Source organism: Somniosus microcephalus, chromosome 1 (assembly GCF_052327205.1).
Source record: "Somniosus microcephalus isolate GS21.2 chromosome 1, FLI_Smic_1.0, whole genome shotgun sequence".
In the NCBI taxonomy this organism is placed as follows: Eukaryota; Metazoa; Chordata; class Chondrichthyes; order Squaliformes; family Somniosidae; genus Somniosus; species Somniosus microcephalus.
The window spans coordinates 186,856,483-186,869,896 of record NC_140987.1 but is presented as its reverse complement, the minus strand read 5'-3'; the positions used below and the strand labels follow the sequence as shown (position 1 = coordinate 186,869,896).

Sequence of the window (13,414 nt, the reverse complement as noted above, 5' to 3'; positions counted from 1 at the left end):
AATTATATCATATCCATTTCTCATATTTTCAGGAATCAGATGCTACTAAGAAGAAAGCTGAACGAGTAGGAGAAACTGAAGGATCTATCCCACCTGAATACAGATATAAAGAGCAACCTGATCCTAAGGTTTGATCCAACAGTCACTTTGAGCCAAGTCAATAATTGTTTCAATAATTTTGTATTTTCATAATTTATCTATGTATAGAACATCGAGTAAAAATTCTACCACTGTCTAATGTAAAAAACAAACACTTAGATAATGTTGTTGCAATAGTAGAAATGATGCTGATATCATAGGTCATAATGAATCTGACAGAGAATTACACAATAGAAATTGCTGAATAATTAAAACTGAAATCAGTGCATACCAATACCCTCCATTGATTAATCCTGCTACATAATAACTAAATGCCTTTGCAGTTCAACTTACTGATCAACTGAGGTTCACACAGACATCATGCATCAATGCGCTCTAGAATGCTGAAGTATTTTGCCATATTTATGGCACAGTGTCCGCCATGGTCAGTTGGTAGCTCCCTCGCCTCTGAATCAGAAGGTTGTGGGTTCAGGTCGCACTCCAGGGACTTGAGCACAAAAATCTAGGCTGACTCTCCAGTGCAGTATGAGGGAGTGCTGCTCTGTTAGAGGTGCCATCTGTCAGATGAGACCTTAAACCAAGGCCCCATGTGTTCTCTCAGATGGACGTAAACGATCCTGTGCCACTATTTCGAAGAAGAGCAGTGGAGTTATCCCCAGTGTCCTGGCCAAGATTTATCCCTAAATCAACATCACTAAAACAAAAAGATTATCTGGTCATTATCACATTGCTGTTTGTGGGAGCTTGTTGTGCGCAAATTGGCTGCTGCGTTTCCTACATTACAACAGTGACTACACTTCAAAAAGTACTTAAATGGCTGTAAAGCGCTTTGGGACGTCCGGTGGGTGTGAGAGGCGCTATATAAATGAAAGGTTTTCTTTCTACCTTGCTGGTTTACCAGCTGCTTTCAATTCTAAATAATATTGATGCCTTGAATAAAACTCTGATGAAGTTTGTTTCTTGCAACAGGGTAAAGATAAACTGGCCTCTTCATCCACTGTTCCAGGAGCAAAACCAAAGGTAACAGAGAAGGTAAAACTCATATTTTTTTCTTGAAGGAGCATTTGGTTCCCTGCAGTCAAACTCTTCAGGTCACCATTCCATAAATCAATGACATTTTATGCCCTTATTACATTCAAGGCAGTGATGGAAGTTTGTTAAAGGAAACCTCTTCACTTAGTGCCAGGGTTAGGATCAGCAGTGATAATCCAGTTATTGTCCAAGATTGGAGGACCCCACACTCACACATTCTAAGGTTTGGAAGAAACAAAAAATGGTGAGTGTGTGTGGCTTCCTACTTATTGTTGGGCAGCAGGATAAGAGAAACATAAAAGTACTTGCAACATAAGGAATGTCAGAGCTGAGAAAAGGAAATTTGGCTCATCAAAAACTCATTCCCATCCCTTCTCTGACCCTCAGAGCATTTTCTTTGTGTTTCTTTAACTATCAGAATGAAAAAATATTTGAAAACATCGCAGGGTTAATAGAATTTTGCACAAGTTCCAGTTTCCAGATTTTATAAATTTAATGGTTAAACTCAACTCCATTTAGACAAAATGGCATCTCATTATTTCTCTTTCGTACAGATGTACTGAGGTACTGAATATTATTCTTTAATTGCACATTGGTTCTCTCTGTGGTTTCCAATGTCAGCGGCGATGTTTTATGGAAATGTAAAGTACAGGTCTAACTAAACCCATCAGAAGGACGGAACTGTGTGAGATTATCCACCACTCTCTCTAGCATGTTCCAGAAGTGGGATTGACAGACGTCACCTCCCCATCCTTTCCATTGGATAACATGACATGTGAGAATCTAAAGGGAGAAAAGGAAAATTGTGCAGTTAAAGGCCATTGCTACTAATGTAGCTGCTTCTGAATTAGTGCTTCAATATTGAACATTTGAGGCCTTTGTATATGTGATCTTGAAATATCTTTGAGATGGTTTAACTACATTAATCGTATTGTTATCGCAGAGTATGACAGAAGGTGACATCCTGGATACTCTGTCAGCAGACTTTGTCAGCAGCTCTCCAGCTCAAATTTCAAAATGCTCAGTTGAAACTTCTCGTGCTGCACCACCGCCCTCTATGCAGGAAGAGGTATGGCTCCTATCTTAAACTGTTAGAGACTGAAGGTGGAGAGGATTGGGAATTCTTAGGGCCACTTCCTGTTTCTGGTTTTGCAATCTGATTGGTTAGAGATAATCACATGACCAGAGCACATGTTTTACAGAGAATAATAAGGAAAGAAAAAGGGTAGATTTTGAAACTGTGTTTGATAGTGTAAAACGGGTGGTTGTGAATCGGCAGCCCGCTTTACATCTTTCACAATTTTTTATTTCCTTTGATTTCAATGGAAATAAATATCGGGAGAGGTGTGAAACAGGCTGCTAATTCACAACCACCCATTTTACAGTATCGCACAAAGTCAAAATCTACCCAAAGACTCTACAATGCCACGCTCAATCATTCAGTTATAAGGATGCAATTATTTTTAGTAGAAGCAGCAAAATATACGTATTTTGTAAATTATGCTTTTTTTCTCTAGATTTTTACCCTCCAATCAGGACACACATTTCCTCGGTCCGACTTCACCCCATTTTCTCCTCTTAGATATCTCTGAGGCCAGGAATTAATTGGGAGCGGCCTCCTCATAGATTCATAACACCAGCACTGTTAGTTCATCGGAGAGGGGCACAGCAGGGAGCAAATGACGACACGCTTACTGTTCCTCTCACTTTGCTTGGTACAAACCCGGCAGTTAAACAGAGATTGCACCCACGGGGCCACCTTGCAGTTCTGACCCTGGCGGAGATTATAGGGAGTTAGCTTGATTAGCATTGGACCAGCGATCACCTGCAGCAGTACAGCTGGATCTCAGGCACCTACCTCCCCCGTGCTGCTGTAAACTGTTGTCTGCCAGCTGCCTTCGCCCCAAATAATGGGGGAACAATAGATAAAATTGATGATGCTCTTTCCACCTCTTTGGAGATCCTGTCCACTTCTCTACCCTGTATTGTTTTCCCCCAATGGTGCCCAATCCTGTCTTTCTGCAGGCCAGAACGCCTCCAGTTGGCAGTCTTAAAGCACGCCATATATGTGCCGGGGAAGTGTGAACGCACACCATAGGCACTCCTTGCTCCAGCCTTGCTCCGGTTGACATAACTTGCATTTTTGGGAGTGGCCAACTGCTCCGTTCTTTATAAGGCAAAGTGGAAATTTTCATTCGCGGTCAGGACACGGCATATCCAAATCCATATAAAAAATATGCCTTAATCGCGTATTTATGTTTTAGATGTTTTCAAGCTTTCCCTACTTTAGGTGATCAGGTACAGTGGCATCTTTGGTCTCAGTGACACCAGATTGGATGTAATTAGATTGTACTTGCGAAGACACCTAGCACTCATTCTAATCTCAAGTTGTGTGAAATGACTGTTGTCTTACCCACATCAGAATGGGATAATGATAATCCTACTGCAATACGAAGCAAAATAAGTGAAGGAGAGATTCACAGCTCTTCACTTGAATTTACTGAAGCCATATTTGCAGCTGAGGCATGAAGTAAAGTGTTGAGGCAGTGAGTTGGGAACAAGATTGGGACTAGAAGCGGAATGGGAATTTAAAATATCAAACTGCGACTTTCAGACCTGCCAGAATATAAGGAATGTTAGCTAATTCCTTTACCACTGTCGCAAGTGTATTTACTTTAAAAATAAGAGCTTGAGTTTGTTCTGCCCAAATGGTGAAGCCAACATCAAAATCTGAGGCAATTGTGGGGTTTGCACTTTTTTCAAATCAGGTCAGCAAACTATCTAAAAGCAAGTATTCAGTGTAAGGGGAGTTGAAAAATATTCTGACTTTATAAGTTGTACTATAATTGCAACAGAAAACTCCAGCACTATGTGCTTGTAGAATAATAAAAATTTCTGTCCAATTTAATCTTAATAAAGTAGCGTAAAAACAATCAAAGCAATTAGTAACTTTCATAGTCCGTGCTGTAAACCGCAGTGGTTTACAGATTGCAGTAAATCCCCTTCCCTTCAGATTAGTCAAATAGTTGACATCTTAGTCCATTCAACAGAGTTCTGAAGGATATTGCTTGTGTGCTGGATCTCAAATTTAATTTAAGTTTACAACTGATATAATATCACATTTAAGATCTTACAGTAAATGTGGTAGAAGTTGTTCTGGAAACCTGGGTGTAGCCGAGGATGAACAAGTGAAACTGAAATAATAATTGAACTGATAATTTCTGTCTTACGAAGGTATCTGTGAAAGCTTCGACAGCTGCCTCAGTTTCTTCAAGTCAAAGTGATGCTAAGGTAAGTGAAAAAAGAGTAAAATGTGAAATACATGGCAACTGCCAATGACAGCAAAGGAACTGCACAAACAAACCGATTTAGGACACCTTCGCAGATCATTCATCAAATGCCTTTCAGATATCAAAACAGAGCAGTTCTTTACTCTATTACCTCAACCTGTGATTCCCATGTTCCCAAAATTCATCCTTCAATTCAGCAAAATCATCTCATACTTTAGCCAAATCCAGCCTGCAAGAATATCCCATCACACCCTTCCAGAAGCAGACCAAACTCTAAACAATGCTTCCAGTGTTTTATTCCAAACATCATCACAACTGTCTGATCTTTGCCTGTACCGTGCTTCCCCACATGTGTGAAAAACAAACTAATTCACAACAACAGATTTAAAATTCACCAATCAGTGATTGTAGAAACTAAAGTCATAATTATCCCACTTCACAGTCCCAGTGTCGAGGCTGCCCTCCAGGAGGAGGAAGCCAGGTAATTACCGCTTAAGTGTAAGCAGCAGTTGCCTGGGTTGTTTTCAGTAACATATTTCACCGCTGTCAGAATATGTTTCAGATGAGGTTTGTCACAAATTGAAAAAATGTCTTTTATTTTTAAAGGGTAAAGATGCCTTTGACCTGCTTTCAGAAAAGCTCCCATCAGAAGCACCTGACAATTCAGCTCCTAAATACACTGGTCCTGCAGTGAAGGTACAAAGAAAAATTGTCTCCGAATACTTTCAGTCTTTGAATAAGATTCCTGTTACTGCATCATATGTTGTTCGGTTTCTAGGTAGAGCTAATATACATCTGTACACATGAAATCGGTCTGTTGGTAACACTGTCCTGTCCCCAGCCCAAACAACAACAACTTGCATTGATATAGTGCACTTAACATCGTAAAATGTCCCAAGGTGCTTCACAGGAGTGCTTTAAACAAAATATCACACTGAGCCACATAAGGAGATATTAGGGCAGGTGACCAAAATCCTGTTGAAAGAGGTAGATTTTAAGGCGCGTCTTAAAGGAGCAGAAGGAGGTAGAGAGGCTGAGGGAAGGAATTCCAGAGCCTTCTCTGTCAACTGCTATCGGCTTTTACAGGCAGCTATTTCAGTGCCTTGAATCATTTGATAAATGTTGAGTTGATTCACTTAACTCCAATTATCATTTTACTGAAGCACAGAATATGGACATTTAATCTTAATATTTATGTGAATTTTCATTTAGAATAATTATATTTAGAAGCATAGAAACATAGAAGATAGGAGCAGGAGTAGGCCATTTGGACCCTCGAGCCTGCTCCGCCATTCAATGCGATCGTGGCTGATCATCCAAATTCAGTACCCTGTCCCTGCTTTCTCCCCATATCCCTTGATCCCCTTAGCCTTAAGAAATATATCGAACTCCTTCTTGAATATATTTAATGAACTGGCCTCCACTGCCCTCTGTGGCAGAGAATGCCACAGGCTCACCACTCTCTAGGTGAAGAAATTCCTCCTCATCTCAGTCCTAAATGGCTTACCCCTTATCCTTAGACTGTGACCCCTGGTTCTGGACTCCCCGGCCATCGGGAACATCCTTCCTGCATCTAGTCTGTCTAGTCCAGTTAGAATTTTATAAGTTTCAATGAGATCTCCTCTCATTCTTCTAAACTCTAGCGAATATAAGCCTAATTGACCCAATATCTCTTCATACGTCATTCCTGCCATCCCAGGTATCAGTCTGGTGAATCTTCGCTGCACTCCCTCCATGGCAAGAACATCCTTCCTCAGATATGGCAACCAAAACTGCACACAGTACTCAAGGTGTGGTCTCACCAAGGCCCTGTACAACTGCAGCAAGACATCGTTGCTCCTGTACTCGAATCCTCTCGCTATGAAGGCCAGCATACCATTTGCCTTCTTAACCGCCTGCTGCACCTGCATGCTTACCTTCAGCGACTGGTGCACAAGGACACCCAGGTCTCGTTGCACTTCCCCTTTTCCCAATCTATTGCCGTTCAGATAATAATCTGCCTTCCTGTTTTTGCCACCAAAGTGAATAACCTCACATTTATCCACATTATACTGCATCTGCCCAATCGCCCAACCTGTCCAAATCGTACTGGAGTTTCTCTGCATCCTCCTCACAGTACATACGCCCACCCAGCTTTGTGTCATCTGCAAACTTGGAGATATATCTAGTTCCCTTGTCTACATCATTAAAATAAATTGTGAATAACTGAGGTCCTAGCACCGATCCCTGCGGTACCCCACTAGTCACTGCCTTCCACTCGGAAAAAGACTCGTTTCTTCCAACTCTTTGCTTCCTGTCTGCCAACCAGTTTTCTATTGAAGTCAGTACCTTGCCCCCAATCCCATGTGCTTTAACTTTGCACGCTAGTCTCTTATGCGGGACCTTATCGAAAGCCTTCTGAAAGTCCAAATACACCACATCCACTGGTTCTCCCTTATCTATTTTGCCAGTTACATCCTCAAAAAATTCCAGTAGATTAGTCAAGCATGATTTACCTTTTGTAAATCCATGTTGACTTTGTCCGATCCTGTCACTGTTTTCCAAGTGCTCTGCTATTACATTTTTTATAATGGACTCTAGCATTTTCCCCACTACCGATGTCAGGCTTACCGGTCTATAATTCCCCGTTTTTTCTTTACCACCTTTTTTTAAATAGGGGGGTTACATTAGCTACCCTCCAATCCATGGGAACTGTTCCAGAGTCTATAGAATTTTGGAAGATGACAGACAATGCATCTACTATTTCTAGGGCCACTTCCTTAAGTACCCTAGGATGTAGATTATCAGGCCCTAGGGAATATTCAGCCTTCAATCCCGTCAATTTCCCTAACACCATTTCCCTACAAACACTGATTTCATTCAGTTCCTCCCTCGCATTAGACCCTATGTTCCCCGACATCTCTGGGAGTTTATTTGTGTCCTCCTTTGTGAAGACAGAACCAAAGTGTGTATTTAATTGGTCTGCCATGTCTTTGTTCCTCATTATAAATTCCCCTGATTCTGACTGCAAGGGACCTACGCTTGACTTTACCAATCTTTTTCACCTCACAAAACTATAGAAACTTTTACAGTCAGTTTTTATGTTCCCTGAAAGCTTACTCTCATACTCTATTTTCCCCCTCTTAATTCATCCCTTTGTCCTCCTTTGCTGAATCCTAAACTGCTCCCAATCCTCCTCTTTGCTGCTTTTTCTGGCCAATTTATATGTCCTCTCCTTGGATCTTATGCTAACCCTAATTTCCCTTGTTAGCCACGGTTGTGTCACCTTTTTTGTTTTCTTTTTATGCCAAACAGGGATGAACAAATTTTGTAGCTCATCCATGCGATCTTTAAATGTTTGCCATTGCCTATTAACCGTGAACCCTTTAAGTAACATTCCCCAATCCATCCTAGCCAACTCGCGCCTCATACCATCATAGTTTCCTTTATTTAAATTCAGTACCCAAGTCTCTGAATCAACTATTTCACTCTCCCTCTTAATGAAGAATTCTATCATATTATGATCGCTCCTCCCCAAGGGGCCTCGCACAACATGATTGCTAATTAATCCTTTCTCATTACATAATACCCAGTCTAAGATGGCCTAATCTCCAGTTGGTTCCTCGAAATATTGGTCCAGGAAACCATCCCGTATACACTCTAGGAATTCCTCTTCCACATTATTGTTACTAATTTGGTCAGACCAATCTATATGTAGATTAAAGTCACCCATAATAACTGCTGTGCCCTTATTGCACGCCTCTCTAATTTTCCGTTTAATGCCATCCCCAACCTCAGCATTACTGTTTGGGGGTCTGTATACAACTCCCACTAACGTTTTCTGCCCCTTGGTATTTCTCAGCTCTACCCATACAGATTCCACATAATCAGAGCTAATATCCTTCCTTACTATTGTGTTAATCTCCTCTTTAACCAGCAATGCTACCCCACCGCCTTTTCCTTTTTGCCTGTCCTTCCTGAATATTGAATACCCCTGGATGTTGAATTCCTTAGCCTTAGTCATCCTGGAGCCATGTCTCCATAATCCCAATTATATCATATCCATTTCTCATATTTTCAGGAATCAGATGCTACTAAGAAGAAAGCTGAACGAGTAGGAGAAACTGAAGGATCTATCCCACCTGAATACAGATATAAAGAGCAACCTGATCCTAAGGTTTGATCCAACAGTCACTTTGAGCCAAGTCAATAATTGTTTCAATAATTTTGTATTTTCATAATTTATCTATGTATAGAACATCGAGTAAAAATTCTACCACTGTCTAATGTAAAAAACAAACACTTAGATAATGTTGTTGCAATAGTAGAAATGATGCTGATATCATAGGTCATAATGAATCTGACAGAGAATTACACAATAGAAATTGCTGAATAATTAAAACTGAAATCAGTGCATACCAATACCCTCCATTGATTAATCCTGCTACATAATAACTAAATGCCTTTGCAGTTCAACTTACTGATCAACTGAGGTTCACACAGACATCATGCATCAATGCGCTCTAGAATGCTGAAGTATTTTGCCATATTTATGGCACAGTGTCCGCCATGGTCAGTTGGTAGCTCCCTCGCCTCTGAATCAGAAGGTTGTGGGTTCAGGTCGCACTCCAGGGACTTGAGCACAAAAATCTAGGCTGACTCTCCAGTGCAGTATGAGGGAGTGCTGCTCTGTTAGAGGTGCCATCTGTCAGATGAGACCTTAAACCAAGGCCCCATGTGTTCTCTCAGATGGACGTAAACGATCCTGTGCCACTATTTCGAAGAAGAGCAGTGGAGTTATCCCCAGTGTCCTGGCCAAGATTTATCCCTAAATCAACATCACTAAAACAAAAAGATTATCTGGTCATTATCACATTGCTGTTTGTGGGAGCTTGTTGTGCGCAAATTGGCTGCTGCGTTTCCTACATTACAACAGTGACTACACTTCAAAAAGTACTTAAATGGCTGTAAAGCGCTTTGGGACGTCCGGTGGGTGTGAGAGGCGCTATATAAATGAAAGGTTTTCTTTCTACCTTGCTGGTTTACCAGCTGCTTTCAATTCTAAATAATATTGATGCCTTGAATAAAACTCTGATGAAGTTTGTTTCTTGCAACAGGGTAAAGATAAACTGGCCTCTTCATCCACTGTTCCAGGAGCAAAACCAAAGGTAACAGAGAAGGTAAAACTCATATTTTTTTCTTGAAGGAGCATTTGGTTCCCTGCAGTCAAACTCTTCAGGTCACCATTCCATAAATCAATGACATTTTATGCCCTTATTACATTCAAGGCAGTGATGGAAGTTTGTTAAAGGAAACCTCTTCACTTAGTGCCAGGGTTAGGATCAGCAGTGATAATCCAGTTATTGTCCAAGATTGGAGGACCCCACACTCACACATTCTAAGGTTTGGAAGAAACAAAAAATGGTGAGTGTGTGTGGCTTCCTACTTATTGTTGGGCAGCAGGATAAGAGAAACATAAAAGTACTTGCAACATAAGGAATGTCAGAGCTGAGAAAAGGAAATTTGGCTCATCAAAAACTCATTCCCATCCCTTCTCTGACCCTCAGAGCATTTTCTTTGTGTTTCTTTAACTATCAGAATGAAAAAATATTTGAAAACATCGCAGGGTTAATAGAATTTTGCACAAGTTCCAGTTTCCAGATTTTATAAATTTAATGGTTAAACTCAACTCCATTTAGACAAAATGGCATCTCATTATTTCTCTTTCGTACAGATGTACTGAGGTACTGAATATTATTCTTTAATTGCACATTGGTTCTCTCTGTGATTTCCAATGTCAGCGGCGATGTTTTATGGAAATGTAAAGTACAGGTCTAACTAAACCCATCAGAAGGACGGAACTGTGTGAGATTATCCACCACTCTCTCTAGCATGTTCCAGAAGTGGGATTGACAGACGTCACCTCCCCATCCTTTCCATTGGATAACATGACATGTGAGAATCTAAAGGGAGAAAAGGAAAATTGTGCAGTTAAAGGCCATTGCTACTAATGTAGCTGCTTCTGAATTAGTGCTTCAATATTGAACATTTGAGGCCTTTGTATATGTGATCTTGAAATATCTTTGAGATGGTTTAACTACATTAATCGTATTGTTATCGCAGAGTATGACAGAAGGTGACATCCTGGATACTCTGTCAGCAGACTTTGTCAGCAGCTCTCCAGCTCAAATTTCAAAATGCTCAGTTGAAACTTCTCGTGCTGCACCACCGCCCTCTATGCAGGAAGAGGTATGGCTCCTATCTTAAACTGTTAGAGACTGAAGGTGGAGAGGATTGGGAATTCTTAGGGCCACTTCCTGTTTCTGGTTTTGCAATCTGATTGGTTAGAGATAATCACATGACCAGAGCACATGTTTTACAGAGAATAATAAGGAAAGAAAAAGGGTAGATTTTGAAACTGTGTTTGATAGTGTAAAACGGGTGGTTGTGAATCGGCAGCCCGCTTTACATCTTTCACAATTTTTTATTTCCTTTGATTTCAATGGAAATAAATATCGGGAGAGGTGTGAAACAGGCTGCTAATTCACAACCACCCATTTTACAGTATCGCACAAAGTCAAAATCTACCCAAAGACTCTACAATGCCACGCTCAATCATTCAGTTATAAGGATGCAATTATTTTTAGTAGAAGCAGCAAAATATACGTATTTTGTAAATTATGCTTTTTTTCTCTAGATTTTTACCCTCCAATCAGGACACACATTTCCTCGGTCCGACTTCACCCCATTTTCTCCTCTTAGATATCTCTGAGGCCAGGAATTAATTGGGAGCGGCCTCCTCATAGATTCATAACACCAGCACTGTTAGTTCATCGGAGAGGGGCACAGCAGGGAGCAAATGACGACACGCTTACTGTTCCTCTCACTTTGCTTGGTACAAACCCGGCAGTTAAACAGAGATTGCACCCACGGGGCCACCTTGCAGTTCTGACCCTGGCGGAGATTATAGGGAGTTAGCTTGATTAGCATTGGACCAGCGATCACCTGCAGCAGTACAGCTGGATCTCAGGCACCCACCTCCCCCGTGCTGCTGTAAACTGTTGTCTGCCAGCTGCCTTCGCCCCAAATAATGGGGGAACAATAGATAAAATTGATGATGCTCTTTCCACCTCTTTGGAGATCCTGTCCACTTCTCTACCCTGTATTGTTTTCCCCCAATGGTGCCCAATCCTGTCTTTCTGCAGGCCAGAACGCCTCCAGTTGGCAGTCTTAAAGCACGCCATATATGTGCCGGGGAAGTGTGAACGCACACCATAGGCACTCCTTGCTCCAGCCTTGCTCCGGTTGACATAACTTGCATTTTTGGGAGTGGCCAACTGCTCCGTTCTTTATAAGGCAAAGTGGAAATTTTCATTCGCGGTCAGGACACGGCATATCCAAATCCATATAAAAAATATGCCTTAATCGCGTATTTATGTTTTAGATGTTTTCAAGCTTTCCCTACTTTAGGTGATCAGGTACAGTGGCATCTTTGGTCTCAGTGACACCAGATTGGATGTAATTAGATTGTACTTGCGAAGACACCTAGCACTCATTCTAATCTCAAGTTGTGTGAAATGACTGTTGTCTTACCCACATCAGAATGGGATAATGATGATCCTACTGCAATACGAAGCAAAATAAGTGAAGGAGAGATTCACAGCTCTTCACTTGAATTTACTGAAGCCATATTTGCAGCTGAGGCATGAAGTAAAGTGTTGAGGCAGTGAGTTGGGAACAAGATTGGGACTAGAAGCGGAATGGGAATTTAAAATATCAAACTGCGACTTTCAGACCTGCCAGAATATAAGGAATGTTAGCTAATTCCTTTACCACTGTCGCAAGTGTATTTACTTTAAAAATAAGAGCTTGAGTTTGTTCTGCCCAAATGGTGAAGCCAACATCAAAATCTGAGGCAATTGTGGGGTTTGCAATTTTTTCAAATCAGGTCAGCAAACTATCTAAAAGCAAGTATTCAGTGTAAGGAGAGTTGAAAAATATTCTGACTTTATAAGTTGTACTATATTTGCAACAGAAAACACCAGCACAATATGCTTGTAGAATAATAAAAATTTCTGTCCATTTTTATCTTAATAAAGTAGTGTAAAAACAATCAAAGCAATTAGTAACTTTCATAGTCCGTGCTGTAAACCGCAGTGGTTTACAGATTGCAATAAAGCCCCTTCCCTTCAGATTAGTCAAATAGTTGACATCATATTCCATTTAACAGAGTTCTGAAGGATATTGCTTGTGTGCTGGATCTCAAATTTAATTTAAGTTTACAACTGATATAATATCGCATTTAAGATCTTACAGTAAAGGTGGTAGAAATTGTTCTGGAAACCTGGGTGTAGCCAAGGATGAACAAGTGAAACTGAAATAATAATTGAACTGATCATTTCTGTCTTACGAAGGTATCTGTGAAAGCTTCGACAGCTGCCTCAGTTTCTTCAAGTCAAAGTGATGCTAAGGTAAGTGAAAAAAGACTAAAATGTGAAATACATGGCAACTGCCAATGACAGCAAAGGAACTGCACAAACAAACTGATTTAGGACACCTTCGCAGATCATTCATCAAATGCCTTTCAGATATCAAAACAGAGCAGTTCTTTAATCTATTACCCCAACCTGTGTTTTCCATATTCCCAAAATTCATCCTTCAATTCAGCAAAATCATCTCATACTTTAGCCAAATCCAGGCTGCAAGAATAACCCATCACACCCTTCCAGAAGCAGACCAAACTCTAAACAATGCTTCCAGTCTTTTATTCCAAACATCATCACAACTGTCTGATCTTTGCCTGTACCGTGCTTCCCCACATGTGTGAAAAACAAACTAATTCACAAAACAGAATTTAAAATTCACCAATCAGTGATTGTAGAAACTAAAGTCATAATTATCCCAACTCACAGTCCCAGTGTCGAGGCTGCCCTCCAGGAGGAGGAAGTCAGAAATTACGGCTTAAGTGTAAGCAGCAGTTGCCTGGGCTGTTTTCAGTAACATGTTTCACTGCT

The 13,414-nt window shown here is 40.7% G+C and overlaps 1 protein-coding gene across 29 annotated transcripts in view; it reads left to right on the top strand.

The window, feature by feature from the left end:
• Positions 1-13,414, top strand: part of cast (calpastatin) — a 337,875-nt gene that overhangs the window by 295,334 nt on the left and 29,127 nt on the right. For 27 of the 29 annotated variants that reach the window (XM_085988382.1, XM_085988220.1, XM_085988241.1 and 24 more), the window contains 9 exons: positions 33-128; positions 1,069-1,131; positions 2,075-2,200; positions 4,366-4,422; positions 5,028-5,117; positions 8,482-8,577; positions 9,518-9,580; positions 10,524-10,649; positions 12,815-12,871. In XM_085988382.1, the coding sequence (XP_085844508.1) occupies positions 33-128; positions 1,069-1,131; positions 2,075-2,200; positions 4,366-4,422; positions 5,028-5,117; positions 8,482-8,577; positions 9,518-9,580; positions 10,524-10,649; positions 12,815-12,871 (774 nt within the window). The remainder of the gene's footprint in view (positions 1-32; positions 129-1,068; positions 1,132-2,074; positions 2,201-4,365; positions 4,423-5,027; positions 5,118-8,481; positions 8,578-9,517; positions 9,581-10,523; positions 10,650-12,814; positions 12,872-13,414) is intronic. The other 2 variants (XM_085988200.1, XM_085988210.1) reach the window with 2 other exon arrangements.